General features: G+C 40.6%; 2 protein-coding genes across 13 annotated transcripts in view; both read left to right on the top strand.

Annotated features, from left to right (window-relative positions):
* sun1b (Sad1 and UNC84 domain containing 1b) overlaps positions 1-1954 on the top strand; it is a 28574-nt gene extending 26620 nt beyond the window's left edge. For all 10 annotated transcript variants that reach the window (XM_086289194.1, XM_086289190.1, XM_086289199.1 and 7 more), the window contains 2 exons: positions 16-108; positions 218-1954. In XM_086289194.1, the coding sequence (XP_086145320.1) occupies positions 16-108; positions 218-334 (210 nt within the window). In that variant the 3' untranslated portion in view covers positions 335-1954. The remainder of the gene's footprint in view (positions 1-15; positions 109-217) is intronic.
* A 1525-nt stretch (positions 1955-3479) lies between these two features.
* Positions 3480-21818, top strand: iqck (IQ motif containing K). Of its 3 annotated transcripts, XM_086289187.1 has the most exons (10): positions 3480-3586; positions 3660-3742; positions 4056-4200; positions 4302-4399; positions 4868-4920; positions 5061-5138; positions 5765-5849; positions 12403-12514; positions 18037-18165; positions 18259-21818. In XM_086289187.1, the coding sequence occupies exons 1-10, from the start codon at positions 3577-3579 to the stop codon at positions 18312-18314; spliced, it is 849 nt and encodes a 282-aa protein (XP_086145313.1). In that variant the 5' UTR covers positions 3480-3576; the 3' UTR covers positions 18315-21818. The 3 variants fall into 3 exon arrangements, with proteins under 3 accessions (XP_086145313.1, XP_086145312.1, XP_086145314.1); XM_086289186.1 differs by having other exon boundaries at positions 18037-21818; XM_086289188.1 differs by lacking the exons at positions 18037-18165; positions 18259-21818 and adding an exon at positions 12805-12864.
* Positions 21819-23766: the final 1948 nt, after the last annotated feature.

Here is a 23766-nt window from a genome sequence, read left to right as displayed (position 1 = left end):
CTTGTTTGTGTTCAGGGTCTAGATGATGAGTACCAAGAAGAGGGAAAGCTGCTGGGACACTACACATACCAGGACGATGGGGAGTCACTGCAGATCTTCCCGGTTATGGTAACTTTAGAGGCACTTCTTAACATGATTAGAAATGTAAAAATAGTAATAATAATCACCTCAATGTTTGTCAGCAGTTCCTGAAATCTTCCACTTTTTTTCCCCTCAGGAGGAGAATGACAAGACGTTCCAGATAATCGAAGTGAGGGTGTTGTCCAACTGGGGTCACCCCGAATACACCTGCCTGTACCGCTTCAGAGTCCACGGAGAACCTAGACCTCACTGAACCAACCACCACCACAACCATACTCACTTATATATGATGCACCACCCCATCTGTACATAGCTCTCACTGACTTAAACCCGTAAAACTGAAGGGACTCTGCAGGAAGTTTGTGGATGTTTTTGTATGAAAAGCAAAGAAGATGTGGATTGTTTAAAGCATTGTGCTCAGACTGAGTCATGAACGTAGTTTTTTGCGTAATTTTGAAAGAATCACAGGAAAGTTTGGATGAAGACTGTTAAAGATTGGGAGAATTTGAACCACAGAAGAAGCTAAGTCCCACTGCTACCCTTTTCAAGGCCTCTTGCACTGAATCAGCCCCCACCCCTGAGGGCACCAAGGCTCGCGGGAGCCAACAAACCCACCAGTCCCTCCTCAACACCTTCGACAAGAAGGTGGATGCTTGACATAAGGAGGGGGGCGGGGTTACAGACTCATCTCCACCAATTCTTCACACATCGTATCTGTCTGATTTTTCTTCTTATCTCTGTTTAACTTTTATTTTTTAATGTTTCACATCAGAGTACTATTTTCAGGATGAAGACCACTGCACCTTTGCCTGAGATGATATCCAGGCATGTCACTTCAATTTGTTGTCATGTCTCCACAGTGACTCCTACAGAACTGTTTTGGGCAGTCTGCAGGTCTGCACTCGACGCGTTATATCCACTACATTCTAATCTTGGCTTCATGCTTCCATATAGCCATAACTAAGACTTTTATTTTGGAACTGAACATGCTGCCTATGGATAAGCGCTGAATGTTTTCTGAAGCGGCGGCTTTGATGCAAGTTTCCTTTAACTACACAGCAACATTATAAAACCACTGACCTGAGCTCTATGTGACTAAAGTATTAGGAGGATACTCACTATACGTCTCATTATGTAGAGACTCGTAGTTTTTACACCATGAAATTACCAATGTTGAACTACTCCTGTCAATAATTTTGCTTTTTCTGTTCTGCTTCTATCAAGAAGAGGTTCACTGTCTCCCTCTAGCTCAGTTAATCGTCCTCCTCACATGAGCTCCCACTATTCTGAAAACCCTGAAGGAATGTAATCTGTATATTTTATTGTTGATAGCTGATCCTTTATAATATCTCCTTTTATCAGTGTTGCTTTATAAAAAACCAACATCCTGTCATTATAATTGTACTACTATTATTTCTTCTGTTACTCGTGGTGTTTTACTTCTTTGATTTGATTTTTGGGGGTGTTCATTTTAGAGGGTGCTCTGCAAGAACTTGTTAGACAAATGTTTGTGGCACGGGTCTTCACAATTTCTTTAAAATTAAGGGTTCTCTCATCAATTTTGGTTCAAAATACGGGAAAGTCTAAATTGTTATGTGTAAAAAGGAAAAAAAAAAAGACTTTTGTTCACAATCTTATTTATTAACAAGTCAATTAGTGGCTGCAAGGTAAGACTTCCTGCAATGTATATTTTGTTAAAAGCTGTTCAGTGCATTTTGGAACCATCTTAGTTCTTTTGTTTGTTTGTTTGTTTTGTTTTTTTAAAGATAAATGGCTATTTTTGTTCAGTCATGAGATGACTTAACTGCTTTGGATTATATTCCAATAAAGACTTTAATTTTGAAGAAATAAATACATCATGGCTAAAAATTACTATGATGAGCTCTAACTTTTCCTCGTTTATATTCACAGCGGAAACGGTTAAGTGAATATGTTGTTGTTTGTTTGATCTTTTACATCATCATTTAGCAGGAGCATCTACAAGCAAAAATCTGAGGCTCAACAGGCCTGAGTAATTCTGAGTTAACCAAAAATAATATGCATGTGTTTTACCTTAATACTTTTGAGGCATATATAATCACGTACAAAAGTCTTTACTGCTCATCTCTTCATATTTTAAGAGGAAAATTAGAAATGCATGAAATGCAAAAATAGAGTATGAGGCAAAAACAGAGTTTGCACAGTTCTAATGAGCTTGAACGTCAATGTTTGGTATGACCACCTGATCTCTCTGAGCCAAGGTTTCTTGTAATTTTGTTTAATCAGTCTTCAGGAATAATTCTCCAGGCTTCTTTAAGGACATTCAAAGCTTTTCTTTGGATGTTGGCTGCCTTTTGTTCTGTTATCTATTGACATGATCCCACACTGCTTCAATAATGTTGACCTCTGGGCTCTGGGGAGGCCAATCCATGACTGATAGTGTTTCATTGTGTGTCTTTATTTTTTTGGGGGTTTTTTTGTCCATCCAAGTACGCTTGTACTGCATTGGCAGTGTGTTCTGGATCATTGTCATGCTGAAAAATGAAGCTGCTGCCAAGTTTTTTCCAGATGGTATTGCATTGTAGATCAAAATCGGATTGTACTTTTCTGCATTCATAATTCCATCAGTTTTGACAAGATCTTCAACATCATTGGCTGAAACTGACCCCAAATACTATCTGTATTTTACAGATAGAAAGTTTTGGCCAGTTGCTCTTTGGGAGTCACCTTGCTGGTGCAAAAATGCTAAGCTGTGTTATCTTTGGCATTTTTTTAGAATCAACTGTAGGCACAGCTCTGGTTCATCCCTGGAGTTAGGGTTGTGAATGAATCATAGGTCTGTGTTTAGTGAAAAAGCAGCCAGTGTCTAAAGAAAAGCTTTGAAAGACTTTCTGATAACCTGTACAAGAAAGTCTGTCTCCTTGGAAGCAAGATTTATAGAAATGAGTGGTCTCTCAAAACTTGCATAGTACTTTATTATTCAAAAACAGTCTTCTTCTTTTTTTTACGCACGTTGACTCCTTTATTATTGTTAGGAAACAAACTAAAAAACACGGCATACTCTTTAGTGACTGCCATTATTCAGTGTGTCTTTGCTGAACTATTTCTTTCTGAGTCTCGCAGTATTGTTAGGTAAATACGCCTTTATAGGATTATTTCTCCTTAACTCCTATCATTAATCTAAGAGTTATATGATCGATACATGTATGTAGTTATCTGCTGCCCTCCAGTGGTTACATGGAAACTAGAAGTCATTTTCCTAATTTTGCAACAGCTGAAAGTTTAAAACAAAGATATGAGAACCACAAAAGCAGCAGTAGCATTTTAGGGCCAACCCCCCTCCCCGACTCGGTTTATTTTCTATGCATTGCATCGTTTCAGTATATTTTCGCTGTGTCGGACTTGTTTACACCGGAAGTCACGTGAGCACACCTACCGGTGACTCCATGGCAACCGCTTGAGTTAACATAGATAATGGCAGAGATCATCTGTACTAAGAAATAATTTTTGCAGAAAATGTGTGAAGGTACGGCCTGATCTGTTTGTCCCTGTGGTGAAACAGAAAAACAAAGGTTCACGTGTTCACTGTGTCTTTGTAGAGTTTGAGGCCGAACAGCACAGCGGTCCCAGCCCTGCGTGGACAGAGGCCAGCTCTGTGAGCACCCAGCTCTCCCGGCACAGCGTAAGTACACACAGACGACGTGATGTGTGCAAATACAAATCTGTGGGATTTAATCTGGATCCTGTGTCAGCCTCGTTTGAGATAACTGGGCCAGCTGGGTATTCAAATGCATTCTCCGTCATGCGCAAAACCCTAACACATACATGTGAAAATGTGAACCTAACTGATGGGGATTTATAAATATTGCTTGAAGTGCAAAATAGCTCCTCCATTTTTATATGGTTTATAACAGAAAACTATAAAATAAATTATTTTTTTAAACTATTTTTGAAGTCTAAATTGTTCATGAAAGTTGAATGATTGCTTTGGTTAGGTACTTATGGATGATCTTCTCAGAGACTTTGAGCCCGATGTTTGCTGTGCTCTCCCTGGATACTCTGCATTAGAAGGACCTCATCCTTCACGGCAGAATCGCCCCCCAACTGCTGAAACTACACCTTTTCCCCAAGTCCCTGAAAGTAAGATACATAGCTGCTCTCCCTGTAATGTGAAACTGTAAGTATTAATACATATTTGCCATCATTATAATTCTGTCTTTAAAATGTTGTGCTTGTGTCAGATCCTGTCACGCGTTTCTTGGAGAAGAAAGTGTTTCCAGTGTTGGTACCTGGACTGGAGGCTTTGCTAAGAGAAGCCCAGAAAAATGGCTGCTTTAAGGTCTAAGTGTCTTTAATAAAAATCAATTGTAATCCTACAATTGGACCTCTGAGAAATCAGAAATTAATCAAGGATAAAAATCAACCACTAAAATATTTTTTTTTTCTGTTCAGGAAGTAAATAACCATAATTTGACATCTTAATCAAAAGCTAATAATTAATTTTATTGGGTTTTTTTTGCTTTTCTTTAGGAAAATGGTAAATTTGAAAGTTCACGGATAACAACAATAATATTTTAATATTTAAGAGTAATTAGTTTAGTGCATCTGTGCCATGAACCTGACATTGGGCGGTAGTCTGATCAATTTAAATGCTGTACAGGAATAATTAGCCAGTAGAGGGATCTAAAAAACAATTCAGTGCTTACAGACACCAAAATGGGAGCTTTGTTGTTTTAACGCTTGTACATTTTGCTGCTTTATAGTCAAGGGAGATGCTGAATGTAGGGCAGTCTCTTTTTTATTTCAGAGGAAAATAACAGCGTTTAACCCATGTGACTTTCTGACTGAGTGGCTCTACAAGTAAGAGTCCTCCTACACACACCTCACTCTGCACTCTGTAGTACTACCCTCACCTCACCACATAGATTCTCTCTGATGTCACATTGAAAGTGCTGTGTATGTGAAACACTGCACGTTTCACGTTTTTCATCCTTCCTCAGCCATAACCCTCGCAGGAGTGGACAGGAACCAGTGAGCTTTCATGACATCCCCTTTGTCAAGGACTGGCTTGGGATGCAGTGAGTATCTCTTCAGTTTGCACACCATGGTTATTATAGCTAACAAAGACGAAACTAAAACTGGGTGTGAAAAAACATTTTAGTAAACGAGAATAAAATAAAAATGCTAGGAGTTGCAAAACTGACTAAAATAGAATAAACATTTCAAGGGAATATTCTTAGCTTTAGTATTTGTAAAATAACGTGAAATTTTCATAACATGTACTGAAGTTATTGTACAAAAACATACAGTGTACAGTTTTTAATCCAGTGTCTGTAGCAGAGGTGTCCAACATAAGGCCCGAGGGCCAGAATCAGCCCTCCAAAGACTTCAATCTGGCCCAATGGGCAATTCTAGAAAATGTGAAGGTGAGCATAAATTTAGGACTTTTAATTCTATCTTCCAACGTTTTGCAGCATGATAAAGAGCTCCCCCATGGCCAATCTTACAACACCACGTTTCACTGGTTTGGCCCACTTTAAAATCAAAGTGGGATGTAATGGGCCCACGATGTAAAATATGTTTGACATCTATGGTTTATAGCACAAAGCAACTATAAGCTATGACACACACACACACAAACTCCATGTACGCTCTCCTTTCTTGTCTCATCACTCTTTCTTTTCCATTTCCTTCCATCCTCCAGTCCCAGGCCGCCCACTCCTCTGTTTCTGCGGCTCACTGAGTGCGAGGCTGCTCTGCTCATCCAGGCTTTCTGGAGAGGATACAAGGTATGTTGGACATGACTGGAAGCTGAGTGCTTTTTACAGGCTTTCTGTCCCAACATTTATAAAGAGGGCTGGGGTTTGCAGAATGACAGGTCTGAAAAGCACCAAAAAGTGTGAAAAAATAAACAGGAAACCTAAACTTTAAGAACTGAGGGACGTTTTATGGAATGAAGAGGTTGCATTGCATAGTCTTGGATGCATTTTACATTTCACTGACACACAACTTTAGCTTTGCCTCCTTGACCAACTTCACAAACTCATCAAAGAATTCACAGTGTGGACATAAGATAACATTTTGAAGAAGAAAGTGTGTAGGAGTCCGGCAATCATCCCACAAGAGCACAGCGACCCTGTGTGTGTGCGTGTCTGTTAGGCTACAATAGGCTCCCGCTAAGCGTGCATCGGCCAACAGTCTTGTTGTTGTCAGTCTTGTTGTATAATCCCATCCCCTTAAAGAGCCCCCTCTTCCACAGGGGCTGCAGTTTCATTCAGCAGCTTGATTATGTCATCAGTGATGCCAGGCTTTAAATCCCTCCTGTGTGGGTGTTGTGGTCTGAAGCACTCTGTGCTGTGATATAAATAGATATGCACAGACACTTCCAGAGGCAAACAGCAGCATCTCTCTCTGTCACTCTTTCTCCCTCACACACACGCACGCACGCACACACACACACAGATAAACGCCAGCTCCTGTGGTGTAAGGATAAGCAAGGGTCATGTTTTGTTTGTCTTGACAGAACCTCTTCTTTTGTGCGTTTCTTATCCGAAGTGCTTGTGGGAGGATTCAGCCTTAGTGTGGCTGCACAAACCACTGAGAGGAAAAGATGCCAGCTGCACCGACGTGGACAATTGCATTACATTTGAATGATTTGAAAATGTTCTTGCACATGTGGGCCTGAAGATAAAAGTGTGGATGCGGGCATAAAAAAAGATGGATCGAATGTGTGTCGTGAACTGCTGGGGCACCAGCAGAGGGCAGCACTCCCTCTTATTTGCCTTTTTTATTTTCTCCATGAACAACAAAATATAATTGATCTCTGCCCACATGTGGTGGCAGCAGTGAGCCAGCTGTCTGTCACTCCTTGCTGTATGTTTACCCTGAAATAAGAGGTTCAGCAGGGCCACTGATAGGACTGCAGCTGAACACCCCAAGGGATTCAGGGAAAGAGAGAGAGAGAGTGGGTAGAGACAGAGTGAGGGAATGGGAGGATTATGAGGAAGGATGATGGTTGGTCTATGTTTGGAACACTTTTGCATGGATGGCAAACGGGAGGAAAGAGGCGAGCTGATGTTGCAAAGTGGTGTCAGAGTAGGAAGATGCAGTTCTTCTAGGGGGTGGGAAAAGGGAGAGAGATGCAGCACAATCAGGGTCTGCAGCTGAGCGTTGGCCTCTTGGAAGACGCCTCTAGGATCATGACTTATTTAGGCTACATGGAGCGGAGCAGAATTTTTGTTTGGTCCTGACAGGCACTGTAGTGTGTTTTGACTGCTCTCACCTTGACTTGAGAAAAACGGCAGTTAACAGCGGAGTGGGCAGCAGAGGAGGGACGAGCACGTCAGCACAAACCGAGTGAACTGTAAAGCACCAGTGCCTTGTTAAACTTCTACTGGGATCATTAAACATAACTATTACAGAATTATTCTTACACCAGCGTGCAATCAAGATGTCGTAGCTCACAAATCTAATTTCTAAGTAAAGAATTCCAAGGAATGTTTCACTCAAATCTGCCTCTCTGTCTGATTTTATGTGCTTGAGGATAGTTTATTAGAGCATAATAGGATTGTGGGATTTTCCTGTAATATATAGTCAGTATAAGATCAGTGCACTCTGTTCACTTCACCCCCATCTGCCTCCACACGCACCCCATTCCCCCCTCACACTTACACCCTCGGCCGTTATATAACCAGCTTGACGCAGCGCTGACTGCAGAGGGTGTGTGTGTGTGTGCGTGTGTGCGTGAGTGAGTGTTCTGGTAAGAAAGACAGACAGACTGAAGACTAGGAAGGGGCATGAGAGTATTTTTGCAGAGTGGAATTTTATCCCTCCATTATTAATCTCTTTCATCAAAACGCTGAGGGCTGAAGCAGAGCAGTGCTGGAGTGCACACAGACGCACACACAAACACACATAGACACAGATGCAAACTCATGACCCAGACAGTGCGTTTGTCTTTTGTTTCACTCACGTATAACTGTTAAGAGCTCCTAGGTCTAAACATATTATATAATCTTCTTTACACCGTGTACCTTAACCTAACTATAATCCATTCATCCATGCCTGCTACTCTAATGCACACTGATGTGCAAGCATGGACACATACACAGTCTCCTCTGATCACTAAGACTTCTCAGGATTATTCAGCTGAGCTAGAGTAGTGTGGCTGTAGTGTAATAAATTCCCATTGCAATTAGACTGTCAATATTAGTGGGTTGTGGTCTGGTAGCTTTTCCCTTTATCATCATCACTGCCATTTCCACTGGCTCCAGTTGCAGATTTATTTATGTGGCTGGCCTTATCTCAGCTGCAGCGCACCTTTTATCTGACTGGAAAAAAAAAAATCAAACCTAAGTCAGTTTTTTGGGGGGAGGGGGAGGGTCCTTTTTCTGTAGTGAAAACTTGAAACAAATACCATCAGTTGATTTCCACTGGAGAGTTTGGTAGATGAAAAGTCTGATACAACCACACACAGTATAAAACAAGGATGTAGCCACCGTGACATCACCTGTCCTATTTTGAAACTTCGAAGTGTTTTCATTGTCATGATTTTGTTGTTTTGAAACCAGATGTGATAAGCATTGGCCAGAGCTGACCGTGAAATTCGGCATTCATTGGCTAACTAATTGCCAGCCCTATCCTGTTACCCAATGTGCACCTCCTGGATAAATCTGGTTTTGTGACACTTAGAATGGCTAAAATGTAAAAAGTAAACTTGATGTTTTCTAGTGAAGGGTGATGTAAGGCAGTTAGTTAGCTAGCTGCAACCAGCCAGAATACTTCTAGCTTTGTCCAGTCCAAGACAGCGTTGGTGTCATTATGCAGTGTATACACTGTACCACGTATATGACATATAGTAGGCTTTATACAACTTTGCAACCAAACAGTGAAAAACGTTCTTTCTTGTGCATGTTTCAACAATGTTTGATGATGTCATCTTAAAAACTTTTTTAAAAGGCTCATACATCTTTTTTCTCACTGATACTCCCTTTTTTTACATTCCTCATGCATTAATTTTTGTCTGCTTCCAGAATGTGTCGTTTTTCCTACTCTACTTTTCCTCTCCTATCTGTCACCTCTATCCCCAGCCGGCAGCTGGTCGTGGTCGATGGCTGCCACTTCCTGAGCCTGGTTCTGCCTGAGGTCTCTGCTTGTGAAAATGGAGTGCTACTTTTCAAAAGTGTTTTCTCTCTATTTCTCTCTTGGGTCTTGACATTTTTATACAAAGTGCTTTGAGGTGACTGTTGTTGTAAATTGGCACCACATAAGTAGAATTAATTCAACAGAATAGCAAAAATCTTGGGTTTCATCGGCTTTCTTTCTCATAGGCCTTTTAATAGACCTTTCCTTCCTTCTTGTACTGCAGCTTCAGATATTAAGAAACGGGGCACTTGCTGAGTTGTATTCCTCCTGACATAAACGAATAGAGCTGGTTGAAAGAAACACACACACACACACACACAAACACACACACACACACACACACACACACACACACACACACACACACACACACACACACACACACACACACACACACACACACTTGCCCCTCCCCAGAGTACTGCATAGTCAACAGTAGAAGTAGGTCTATGATTCCAGTTCAATGGTCCAAGGGCAGCAATAGATGAATGGTTTTAAATGTGGTTCGCTGTTAAGTCAATTTGATGTACCACGTGCAGTGACACTCATGCAGAAGATATGTCTCAGGCTTGGTCCTTGCTTACCCTCCTGTAAATGGGCTGATGTCTCATATTTTCACTTGTGCATTTATCTGTGCCTACATTTGTCTTAGTTCTTATTTAAATGTAAGTATTTTTTTTACCTTTAGGACAGTAGGGTGGCAGTGCAACTGCTTATTGTGACTCAGTCTACAGGGGCATGAATACAGGCCACAGGTCACTGGGCTGGTTAAGCCTTGAAGGAAGCTGTGGTGAACACAAAGATGATGGATGGGTGGAGTGTGAAGGGAAAATAAAGCAGACTGTGGCTGTGTCTTTATGCACTTGGTCGTGCAGCCACTTCCCCGGGTGAGGAGCTCAGTCTCACAGTCAGCTTTACACTGGAAAGGAATGCAGCTTGAAAGGCTGAGTTACGAGACTGCAACGTGTGCGTGCACACCATAATGTTGTATGCAATTGTGGATAATGTGGTGTGTGATAACAGTGGCCCTTGCAGTGTCTCGGTAATTTTTCTAATCACTCTAATCCCAGCCTTCATGCAAACATACAGCATGAGAGGACTGAGTCACATGCACACAAAACCAGGCTCTGCCACGTGAGCAGTGCATCAGCACGTATGATTATATCAAGAAGATAATGCGTTAGCGAAGTTTCACTAAGAATTCAAATGAGTATAAATAACTGTGAAAAACGATGAAGTTGAGATGCATATATTCTAACACGCAGTACAAGTAAAACGTCAACATTCTTAACCAGGCTTCGTGCCCAGGGTCAAAATAACTTAGCCCTGCAAATCAGCTGTGCTGATGCACACAGACAGGCTTCAGAAAACTCAGGCGCACACACACACACACACACACACATACAACTCAGCCCTTTGTCTCCTGCTGTCATACACAAGCTGTCAGCATCCTGCAGAAAGCTAGTGTATTCATAAAGTCAGCTTTCCAAGAACTGACTTTGATTTTTGCTCCATTTCCATCATTTCGGAGAAGCTGACAGCATCAGAAGCAGAAAGGGAGAATACAAGATTTATGGAGGACATCAGTGAAGAGTGACAGAGAAGAAATGGCACACAGACACAAATAAAGCACACAAGCGATGGTGAGCAAACACAACAGACTTAACCACCCCTCCTCCCTCTGACCCTCACCCCTCATTTCCATTTCTATGGTTTGCTCCCATCAGCAGAGAGGCTGCTGCAGCACTGTGACACCCCGTGAATGAACTATTGGAGCGCTCTAGTTTTACCCATTCCTAAACCTATCACCAGGCTTATATAACAGACCCACTTTTGTACAATAGCAACACTTTTGTTGCCACATAACCAGGCACTTAGGAGAAAGTTGGGGTTGAATGGAGCAGAGTGAAAGGAGACTGGTGAGAAGAGAGGTGGGAGAGAATTCAGAGTGAAGAGAGGTGGATGGAGAGGGAAGAAATACTGATGTGTTGGGGAATCAAGGGAGAGTAATGTGTTAGTATGAAAGACAGTATCTGAGGAGAGATCTACCACCCAGGGAAGAAAGAAGCCTGTCAGAGATAGTTGAGTACAAAGAGCATAGAGGAAAGAAAAAGGAGGAGTAGGAGGACTAGTTAGTGGGAGAAGAATAGAAGGAGGAGGGATAAATATGAACAGGAGGTGAAGCCCTTTACAGATATTTTATTCACATTTGCAACATCAAACTTGCTCGGTAATCTTTCAGGAAGTCCTGCAGCCCACATACACACACACACACACACACACACACAAAACCAAACACAACAGCTGCAGTAGTTTCATCCAAGAACAGAAGCATAATTCATACAGCCTGGATTAGGCTGAATCAGGGTTCCTGTGAATCCTTAGAAGCTCTTCATTAATCTCATAGTAAGGCCTAACATTTTAAAATGCATTAAAATTAATTAATTAATTAAATTTAAAATAGGAAATAGGATTTTATCACTTGCTTGGCTTATTGTTTTCATTTATTTTTGCAGCATGGTGTAGGCAAGATGTGTAAGTTGCAGTATGTGTTTCAACCACAGTGCAATCAGTATTACTGGACCACATATTTGCATGGAGATCTGACCAAATGGCTTACATAAGCAGGTTTTGGCACAATTGATGGAGCCATGAATTCTGCTCTGTACCAGAAAATCCTGAAGTAGAATGTCCGGAGTGGCCTAGTCAACGTCCAGAGTTGAATCTGATTGAGATGCTTTGGCATGACTTTAAACAGGCCGTTCATAAAAACCCTCCAATTTGGCTGAATTAAAACAATTCCGTAAAGAAAAGTGGGCCAAAATTCCTCCACAGTGAAAAAGACTCTTTGCCAGTTATCGCAAAAGTGTGACTGTAGTTCTTGCTGCCAAGTGTGGCACAACTAGTTTAAGGAGTGACCTTTTCACAAAAATTCAGGTAGGTTTGGATATTTTTTTCCAATAATAAATGAAATAATCATTTAAAAAGAACATTTATTTACTTAACCCTCCCTGGAAATGTTCTTAATGTTAGTAACTAAAGCATATACTGTAACAGACTTTCTAAATAACCTTCTTTAAACAGTCCTAACAGCTTACTAACACTGATTAGCTTGTGGCTCAATTAAGTTATTGATGATGTTTGCTCATGTGAATTTATGCATGTGCGCCCTTTGCACGTGTCCTGTGATTGTTATAGATCAGGGCACAGCCAGATGTTCAGGAGATGCGCCAGTGGCAGAAAAAACTGAGAGAGACCCGTGACATTGGCAAAACTGTCAAGCAGTTCTGGGCGAAACAAGAGAGACGAGGTAAGCCCACATACGCTTACACACACACTCACATGATATCACTGAATGCCAGCCCTCAGGCTTGCTAGTAGCATTATATCTACTACTATCAAATTCTCTTCAGTGCCTGACAAAAGCTGCTGATATTCATACAAAGGTACTAGACTGCATAGAAATCAGTCCATACAATATTCAGATTTACAAAAATAAATACGCATACAGTGCGGTGTGTCAGCCTGCGCACAAATAGAGTTTCACACATATAAACGGCTGCAGAGATATTCACGCCAACAGGGCTTTGATTTTTAAAGCTGAAAGACGAGGATTCTGGGAGCGGTGACACACAGAGAGAATGAGGGCAGTGACGGAGAAAGAGAAGCAGACATGGGGAGAAAGTAAGTAATTGAGAGAGAAGATTGCAAATGAAAAAGAGAAAGAAAATGTCTTGAGGGCTCAGGCTACGCTTGTGTGACAGCGACGGCAGATGATGGGGGGGGGGGGGGATTCATGTGTGGAAAGAGCGGAGTAACAGAGTGTAGAGGGGAAGGGGATGAAGTCTGAGACGAGGGTAAAGTGATGTGTACGTCTTTGCCTGTGGCGAGTGTGTGTGTCTATGTGTGCACTGTGCACATATGAAGGACAGGGAAGAGCAGCTGAGAATGCAGACCCATGTCCACTGTGACTGACAAGCATTAGAGTTAAAGGATGATGACTACACGTTGTCTTTGGAAGCTTGCATAAGAACAGAGTGGTACACTGTACATGCACTTTCTTAAATCCAAGTAGGCTTGCAGGGAAAAAAACACGACTGTTGCAAAGTTCAGCAAAAGAAATTTATTTGTACTAATAAAGAATAGAGAAAAAAAACAAGCACACAAACAGGATTTTCTGTGGGGGCTTCATAAGAAGCCAAAGAACTTTGGAGAACCTCCAACTTTTTTCTTCTAACATCACCATACCCTTGATACCTTTGGCTAGTATAATGAAATTCTTATCATCTTTGTGCTTTGTACAAATTAGCATACTGAGCTGAATTCACTGATATAGTCACCAATGAGGATGCCACAATACCAATACAGATACCCAATTTGATACCAAAACAAACTGAGTATACAGTGGACTCAAACAACAACTCCTTTATCAAAAAGTCATTTTAAATAGATGATATGGTCGAGTGTTTATTTCAAATTTTAATGCTGTATTTTTTTTGACAGGACATAGACTGAAATGTCAGGATGGTTGCAGAGTAACCTACTAACATTCCTATGAGGTATAACATGTACCATTTTAAGTAAATCTTAGCTCATTTTGAATTTCATGACAGCAACACATCTTAAAAAATTGGCGATGTTGGGGAAAAAAGACTGGAAAAGGAAGCTGTGCTAAACAAAAACAGCTGGAGGAACATTTTGCAACTAATTAGGTTAATTGGCAGCAGGTCAGTAACAGGAGTGGGTCTAAAAAGAACATATTAGCGAGGCAGAGGTTCTCAGAAGTAAAGTTGGGCAGAGGTTTACCAAAAACTGTTTCTACAAATTGTGGACCAATTTTAGAATAATGTTCCTAAATGTAAAATTGGAAAGACTTCAATCAAGAGAAATCTCCGTGTACAAGGGACAAGGCTGAAAACCAGCATTGGATGCCTGTGATCTTCAGGTCACCCAGGCATTAAAAACAGGCATGATTCTTTGATGGACATGAAAGAAACATTAAAGCTCCATCATCAAAAAAAGGAAGCCACATATGAACATGACCCAACAATGCTGCTGTCATCTTTGGACCAAAGCTCATTTAAAATGGACTGAGAAAAAATGGAAAACTGCTCTGTGGTCAGACAAACTGAAATTGGACATTTATTTTGGAACATGGCGCATCCCGTGAACTAAAGATGAGAGGGACCACCCGGCTTAAGACCAGTGCTAAGTTCAAAAACCTGCATCTCTGATGGCATGGGGGTCCCATCAGTGTGTATGGAATTGACAGCTGGCACATTTGGAAAGGCACCATCAATACTAAACGGTATATACAGGTTTTAGAGCAACACATTCTCCCATTGCATATTTCAGCAAAACAATGCCAAACCACATACTGCCTCTATAACAGCACTGTGCCAGCACTGTAGTAGAAGAAACACGGCCTGCCTGCAGTGCAGACCCAGACCTTTCTTACAAACAACTGGGGGCAGACCACTAAATGCACCATCATCCATGTGTAGCTTTTGCTGTCCTCACTTCATCTTCTTCAGAATGTGAGCATAGCTAAAAACACCTTTAGGTGCATCCTGCCCCTGCTGATTCCAGAAGTTACTAAAAATGCAAATCAAGTCACATTTTTTTGAATATGCATCAAACAGCAGAGCAGCAATGGTGGCACAATGATCAGAATTCTAGCCTCACAGCAAAAAGGTTCTTGGTTTGAATCTGCAATCTGGTTGGGGTGTTGCATGCAGAGTTGCATGTTCTGCCTGTGTCTTTGTGGGTTATCTCTGGGTACTCTAGCTTATTCCTACACTCAAAGACATACACACTTAGTGCAGTTAGGTTAATTGGCACTTCCAGATTGAATGTGTGCGAATAGTTGTCTGTCTTTGTGCAGCTAGCGGGGGTAGATTCTTGGTCTTTTTTTAGGGACATTGTATTTATTTTTCCACGCGCCTACTGGAACGCTGTACCATCATGGTGCATCACAACAAGTTAGCAAGTGGACAGAAAAATCAAAACACATGGCAAAGAACAAAAGATGACTAAAAGAAGCTTCTCTCTACTTTGCATTGTTGCAGCTGTCTACTTTTCCAGCGGGTCCACGTAAATGATTTCAAACATTTCGATAATAAGGATACAGAAGGTGCAACTCCTACATGCACAATAGGACTAATGACACAGAAGGAAAGAAATCCGATTACACCGTGCTTACAGCAGACAGCTCAACAGTAATGTTGTCGTATTGTCTCCCCCTTAGGGAACTGATATATTCAACGAGGCAACACTCATCTTCTACCCACAAATAAATAGGGATGGATGTGTGTCAACATCACACTGTTTGGAGCAATACTGGGAATTGTCTTCTTGAATGAATCCATAAATAATTACAATCTCTACATTTTACTCTGTTTGGTGCTCTAATCTGTGTAATTGCCTGATAATTTACTGCACTTTGTGGTGAACTTTTTATAGATGGGAGGATAAAAATAACCGCCAGATGTAAGCTTTGTAAAATAATAATATATGATAATAATATATGAAAATAGTTTTAAAAAAAGAAACCCTCAAGAAGCAATTACATCTATATTTAATCTATTCTGCTCTTCGCATTTAACCCAGATACAGGAGCATTCATACACTGAGGCGTGCTTCAGCCCATCTGACGGGGGTGTGGCGGTGTGTCATGATAAACACACACACCCTCTAATAACGCTAGTCATGGTAGTGTTTCAGTTTTTGTCGCTCAGAAACAAAGAACAGTGGCATCATGAGCACAGGTTGTTTCCACAGACGCATTCCACACAACAAAGGCGCTCTCTGCGGCCGACGAACATTCTTCCACGGGCGTGTGACAGCCATGCCACACTGCCACTGCTAACCGCCGCCGCTGCTGCTACTGCTGACCTGACATTCTAGCTGGGGGCCTGGGGATGGGTGTGCATGCGTAAGAGAGTGCATGAGCGTCTGTCCAGACTGTCGGCCTGCATGGAAACCATTTTCCAACCTTTTCAACTGAGTCTACAATGGATGAAAATAGGAGAGAACAAAAAAGACAGAAAGTGACAGAAGTTGCAGTTTGTTTGCCGGCTTCTTCTGTTTTTGTTTTTTGGATGTTATAGAAGTCGCCTTCCTGCACTGTGACACATAAATGACCCATGTTTGGTGCACTTGCAGAGTTAAAAAGAGAGCGAGAAATAATTTAGGGAAGCTCCCCTTCCAACTGTACGCTCATTCTTTAAGTCCCACAACAGCTGTGCTCATCTCATTTGACCCGAGAAAGCCGGCGTACAATACCTCCTCTGCCGCTTCATAGTCTGAAATCAGAATTAGTCAGAGATGGAGAGAAAAACAATGAGGCAAAGAGCAAAGAACATGCACACACTGATATGTCAAAAGGTCACATCGCACTAGACAGGTGCAGCTCTCAGCAGTTCATGAATCACCTCGACTGTCCTTGACTGGTGCTTGTTTACCGTCAGTTTAAGCCCTGTTAAAACAGCTTGTGACATCACGTGGTTGGTGACATTGTTTTGAATAGATCATCATGAAATGAAGTAGCAACAGAAATCTGTTAATTGTTTTGGCCTTCTCCCTTGTTTTGTTTTGTTTGGTTTGGTTTTCTTCACCCGCCATGCCAAACTACAGCTTTTTAAAAGATAAGTCATGGGATCTGAATCAGGGAAATGATTCTCAGATGATAAAACAAAAAAAATACTGAAGGGCTCCATCACTGCATATTTGGATTCTCTATATGTACGGATGCATTTTGAAATCTTAAAAAAAAAAAAAAAGTTATTTTTTTTCCAAAACCGCAATTCCATCACACTTTTTCAATAATTAGCTTGTAAATAAAACAGTTCAATTCAATTCCATTTTATTTATACAGCACCGAATCACAGTGTCACCTCAAAGCACCTCAAAGCACTTTATATTGTAAGGTAGACCCTACAATAATACTACAGAGAAAACCCCAACAATCATATGATCCTCTATGTGCAGGCTCTTTGGTGACAGTGGGAAGGAAAAACTCCCTTTTAACAGGAAGAACCAGGCTCAGGGAGGGGTGGCCATCTGCCATGACCGGTTGGAGTGAGGGGCAAACGATACCGTAATTTGCACTCCATGACAGCCTCTTGGGTAGCACTTGATAATAATGTCATACTATTAGGCATTAGTAAGGTATTAGCGAGTGCTTAATTCATCATTTATATATCATTAGTCCTCCTTAGTTTGACATTTATAAATACAGATGTGTTTATCCATCTGTTACTCTTACACTGTGTACAGCTATCACTGCTAGTAATTATCCTAATTTTAGTCATAATGATATATCTATATTTATAAATGGCATACTGAAGAGTAGTAATGCTATATAAATGATAAATTAAGCAACTACACATACCTTACTAATACGTTAATAATGCTTCATAGCATTATTTGTTATAAAGTGATACCGGCTTTTGTTTTTCATAGATATGCTTACTTTAACAGTGTCAAAGCTGTCACTCTTTACTGACTGATAACAACAATAGCAGCAGCAGAGGCAACCAGAGTAGCGTTGTAGCTGTGAAAGTGAGAAAGTGTCAGCACTTGTCTCAGTCGTGTTCTGTTCATAATTTTTCAAGTTATTCTGCTTAAAAAACTGCACTTGAAAAGAACTCGCTTGATATCATTAAAACCTTTATGCAAGGAACAGATAATTCTGCTAAATTCTTTAAAGGCTAACACATTCAAGATTTTTTAACCTGTTATTTAAATGAGCTAATCTGTCAAATTCCTAAAAGATTGTAAGGATCTTTTTTGCCTGGAAAACATATCCGAACATCTCTTGTTTGTCTCCAGTGGGTTCGGCTATGACAGATCTTCCAGAAAGCCCCCAGCCTGGAAACAATGTGTCCATCCAGGTGGTTTCCCCCACTCCCCAGAGCACCGCGGTCCACACACCCACCACCCATATGAGCCCACAGCCTGGTGAGTGGCTCAGACCCAGCCTGCACGTCAAGGAAGAAGTAGCCTCTACATGTCTGACTAATTTCCTGTCTGTGTCCAACAAACTAATCGCAGGGTCTCCATCGTTACTAGGAACTCACAACCTGAGCTACCCTGGTGGGACTTGGTAACTGGAATCATTAGCCTTGTGTAAAAGCTTTTTTTCTGCTGTTTAAACACTATTAAACTCTGTTAGGCTGATGTCAAATTGACCTAAAGTGATCAGTCAAACAAGCCCTGTTTAAGGAAAAAAAAGAAAAGAATAAAAAAGATGCCTGTAACCAATTTGATATGGCCAGGCCAGGATTTATGGTCTGAGATCCGTGTCTAATTAGTTTATTGCTTTCATTGCCTTTTTGATGGATCACTTCCCTTCACGAGTCTCACCCAGCCAATGAACACCATATAGCACGGTTCACATATTATACTGTCAGGAGTGAAACCTCTTGTAACGGGCGTCATAATTTCTCTCTCCGCACCTCTGGATGACAGCTCAGTGGAAGATAACCATATTTCCTTGATCTGTCCTTTCCTCTTTCCTTAGCAATAGACATCACTCCACAAAAGAGGTCATAGCATTTCCATTCAAGCCAGAAATTGAGGCCAGAGTCAAAGGTGGCTCGGCACACGGCACACCGCTTTATATCCTGTTTATCAGGAAAGGAAATGACATGTCAGACAGCTGAGAATAAAAGAGAATTGGAAAAACATCACTTAGATCACTGGTTTGTATTTGGCAACTATCTGACAAAAAAACAATAATCTCTAATATTATGCTTAGATTTTTATTACATTAAAGGGTTAAAGTAAATTTGCCCTGTATAACAATACATATGAGAATATGTGCATATATATGTATAGTTATATAATAACACAGCTGAGGAGATTAAAAAAATAAAACCCTGTTAATCAGTAAGTCACTTAACATTTCTGCCACAGAAACATGGGATGGCTTGGCTACTCATTACACGCACAACATGAAATAACGCCATAAAAATAGATGTATGAGGTGTATTTAACTTTTGTTTATTCTTACTTAGTAGGAGTATTTTCCTACTGCTGTTTTGGTCTTCTGCCTAATGTGTCGAATAGGCGCACATTTTGCATCATCCCCATTGAGTCTGCCACCTTCAGCTGTTTGTTTTTCTAGCTGTTGGCATTCAAATATTTATCTTGAATCAGCCTCAGAAATCATGAAATTTGATTTGCAAAAATTAAAAGACTGCTGCTCAAGTGACTCTACAGTTCTTCTTCCTGTAAGACTGTCCGGGTTATAGCTGTTTTCTCTTGACTATGGGTGTCAATTAAAGTGAAAGAATAAAGTGCACTCCTGGCATTTTTCCATCTCGCCACAAACCCAGCGTACCTGAGAGGGTACTGATGGTTGATCTTCTGTTTCATGATGAACTGCTTCTTAACCAAGTGAAGCATACCACCTCAGAGTGAGTCATGGGGAGGGTCATGTATCTCCCTTTGCAGGTATGTGGATGCCTGGAAGACAGCTGCCACTGGGTGAGGAGATAAAACGGCCCATTTAATTCTGGGGACATCTGATAGAGGAGCCAGCTCCATGAAGTCTGGCAGAACTGTACCCAACTGAAACCCGATCACACAGCAGCAGAAGGTAGTGTCGGCATCAAGCTGTCAGAGCATAGACAAATAACAACTGGTTCTGGGTTGTGATTCCAGGCTGATGTGTTAGTTAAAACTTTGTTTACACATTTAAAATGTAAAAACAAAAAGATCTTATGAATGCACTGAATGTATTAAAGAAGCCTATGTCAGACAGACAAATACCCAGAACATGTAGCCCAAAGTTAAACTACAGACTCATATTTCCATCTTTATCATCAAAGGACAAAGTAGGCATTTATGAAAATGCCATACTGTGCAAAAGACTTGAGCCATCCCTCATTTCTTTATATTTTGCTGGGAAAATGGGAAGTAGATTATATGATTTTATTGAAATCTGTGCAGGATAGGGGTGAGCATGAAAGTCAGTGTTTTATAAAACCCCCTTTATTCTTCAACACATTGAAGATGTGAAGATGACCCCACACTGCTTCAACAAAGTTGTTCTGGAGAGGCTAATCCATGACGGACTGTGTTCCACAATGCTTTTCTATTTGTATGGTTTTACTGCACTGGCATTGTGTTTGGGATCATTGTCATGCTAAAAAATGTAGCTGCTGCCAATCAGATGCTTTCCACATAGCATTGCATTGTAGCTCAAAATCTGATGGAACTTTATTTTTCTGATGAGGCTTTGGTGAATGGTAGATGGATCAAGGGTCAGATGCATTGCTCACATGGGAGGTATTTGCTGGATTTTTTCCTATCCACTCCAGTTTTCTCATTTTTTTGAGGACACACTGCAAACTACTGGGATATGCCAAATGTTCAGCTAACAGCTCTTTGTAAGTCATCTTGTTGGTTGAGAAATAATATTTTATGCCAGTCAAACTGTGTTGTCTTTGCAATTTTTTTCTAGATTCAAGTAAAGAAATTTAAACTAATTATGTGTTTTTGCAATAGTAACAAAGTGCCTAAAGATGCCTAAAGAAATTGTAAAAGAATTCTTTGTGAAGTTGTCTGTTATGTATAGACAAACCTCTGGTTCATCCTTTGAGTTAGGTGCCTTTTGTAATGCTTAATTACTTGTAGGTTGAGTTAAGTAGCTTAACAAACAAAAACAAACAACAACAAAAAAATTCCTCTGAAAATGGTTAGGTACAAGGACTGGACTAAATGAGTGAAAAAGCAACCAGTGTCCAAAGAAGAACTTGGAGAATTATTGCTCAAGACAATTTTAAAATATTACAAGAAAGTAGCTTCCTGGAAGCAAAATGTAAAGAATTCAAGGGGTGATTCAAGAATTTGCTACAGATATTAGTGAACATTTTTTGTCAAGAGTCTGATTGGGTAGTTTATCTGTTAAAGATGGAATCTGTATGCCTATTAGCTTAATTAGCATAAAGACTATGCTAATTCTTTATGCTAGCCTGTCCATGTTCAAAGGTAACAAAAAACATGCTTAAAGCTTACAATTGAACATGTTGCATCTCATTAAATTACTTCACATGAATACGTTTTTGTTCAGGCTAATGGTTTCATCCTTTTTGCGCATGTTTGTGCTAAGCTAAGCTAGGCTAACCAACTGCTTTAGGTTACAGAATGAGAAGCAAAAACATTCAATGACTCAATGGTTTATCTGTATGGACAGAAACGTTGCGAAGGTTTGACAAAAATGGGAAAAGCACATGCAGTTTTTTATTCTTCCATAATACCTGGCTGTTATTGTTACCATGTGTCATCAGGAAAAAAACACAACATCCAATTAAAAGTTAACTACAAATATGACACCTTTATTTAACTTTTTTTGTCCTGAATTGGTTACAGAAACAAGAGAGTTAACTGTTGGTTTTTTTTTTTTGTCTTTTTCTAACCAGGGGAATCAAGTTCTATACATAGGCATGCTGCGTCACTGCACAGTCATAGCTGTGAAAACCAATATTACCCCTGTCAGCTGCCCCACTGGAGCAGTCTGAAGGCAAGACAAATCAGGAGAGTACAGGCAAGGACATGTCAACCCCAGGGAGTAAGGGTTTTCAAATGGGCTACCCAGGGACGACAAACTTAACATAGAAGTTGTGTGCAAAATCTCACCACAGTCTATTTGATTTTAAACACAGACAATATCAGTCGGACGATTCTCCTTTTTTTGTACTTTTTTTTTTACCCTCAACTCTTTAAACTAACAGAGGAAGTTATTATTAGGTCCAGTGATGATGGCATTTTGTTCCTTTTGGGGAATCATACTGCTTTGGACCATTTCCCTTTGTTTCTCAAGAACCAGCTCGCACAGACATTAAGTGTGTCATCTGATATACACTGAAAGTATGATTGTTGCCACATGACCTTTTACATAAATAGTTAGTATTCAAAAGTAGGTCTGAGAAAGGTCATATATGTAGAAATGGTGATAAGCATGCACAGATAGGTAGTTGACGAGTGCAAAGTCTACAAAGTCACATCATGTTATTCTTTTTTTTTTTTATGTACTCCACATAGAGTGAAAACATCACAAGAATTGAAACCTCCCTCCCCCTCAGCTCTGAGTGCTGATACTCAGGAGCTTTGTTTCTTTGCTGCTGACCATCTAAAACCCTGAGGACAGTTCTTCTTGCATGGATATGAGGCTTGTAGCCTGTTTCAGACCAGGCCTGCCCAAACAGAGCCTGGTATAACAGGACAAGCTGTCTTTGGGCATGAAGCTGGCCTGCAAGTAGCAGTCCTATTTTAGAATAGCCAGTGTGTAAGACATAAACATACAGCAGTAGTCAAGGATTGACCCCTTGTCTTTTCTTAGTAAGATCAGGGGCCAGCGCACTGACTATTGGTGGGCTTGAGCCCTGCCTGCTTTGCATTTTCTTTTTTTTTTTATAGCTATCCCTAATATATCACAGACTAAGTCATGATTTACTGCATGAAGTGGCAAAATTATCAATAGGCATTGTTGTCTTTTTGAAAATTTGAACATAATCACGTTTGCATCCCCGTAACAGCAAAGTGTGGGAGGTACAACCAACATAAATCCTGATAATTGACAACTCACATTTTTTCCTTAATCAAACAAACAAACAAAAAAATTCAAAATGAAATAAAATAAAATAAAAGCACATCTAGTGTTGGCGAAACATTTCCAAAATGCTATAGTTTAAAAAATACAAGCATAATGTAACAAACAGGCAAATGTATAAACACAAAGCAAACCAGTTAAAAAAAGAAGATAAAATCAGTTTGCAGTGGTCAGTCAGTTCTCCAATGAATCACTGATATCTAAACTCAGCCTACAGTTTAAAAAAAAGGGAAAAAAAGGTAAACAAGCAAGCAAAGCTTTACAGCACTACTATGTACACAGCTCCTCGGGTGAAAGAGAGAGCTGGTGCCATGATGAAGGGAAAGGGCGTGAAACAGAGACTCCAGTGAAACAAGAGTCCTTCTTGGCACAGAGACTTGAGCTATAGCTGTCCACAGAAAGAGTCTGGAGGAGGAGAGGAAGGAGGAGGAGGAGGAAGAGACGCTCCACCAGAAAAGAAGAAAACAGAAATGAAGACAACGACATAGAGAAGAGGAACATGGATACAAACGTACAGACGTGGGAGCCATTTTCTCATACAGATTGGAGGCTGAGTGAAGGAAGTCTCAGAGATTTCACTGTCACACAGACTTCCCTTTGGGGCCGTCTCGTGCTATCTCATTCCTACTCACCGCCACCCTCCTCCTCCTCCTTTTCCATTTGATCCCCCTCTTTCTACCTTGCACTGTTAATCTGATCTTTCTGAGGCTCTAGGATATCTCCAAACACCAGCCACAGCTCTAAATATAGTCTTGTCACTCACAGCTTGACTACTGTATCAATATAAGTGTTGTTTTTGTAGTTCCGTGCCTCACTGGAGGGTCGAGGAATATTTAGCACCAGAAATGTACCTGGACTTAGATTTTTTTTTTTCTCCCCTGTCGACACTCGTGAAATCACAACACTCACGTACGCACACACAAACACAAATACAGGAACCGAGA

The sequence above is a fragment of the Aulonocara sp. 'chitande type north' Nkhata Bay genome, linkage group LG4 (genome assembly GCF_057382095.1).
Source record: "Aulonocara sp. 'chitande type north' Nkhata Bay isolate Kocher_YH1m ecotype deep benthic linkage group LG4, A_spYH_male_GT1.1, whole genome shotgun sequence".
Lineage (NCBI taxonomy): Eukaryota > Metazoa > Chordata > Actinopteri > Cichliformes > Cichlidae > Aulonocara > Aulonocara sp. 'chitande type north' Nkhata Bay.
This window is presented reverse-complemented; position numbering and strand designations above follow the sequence as displayed.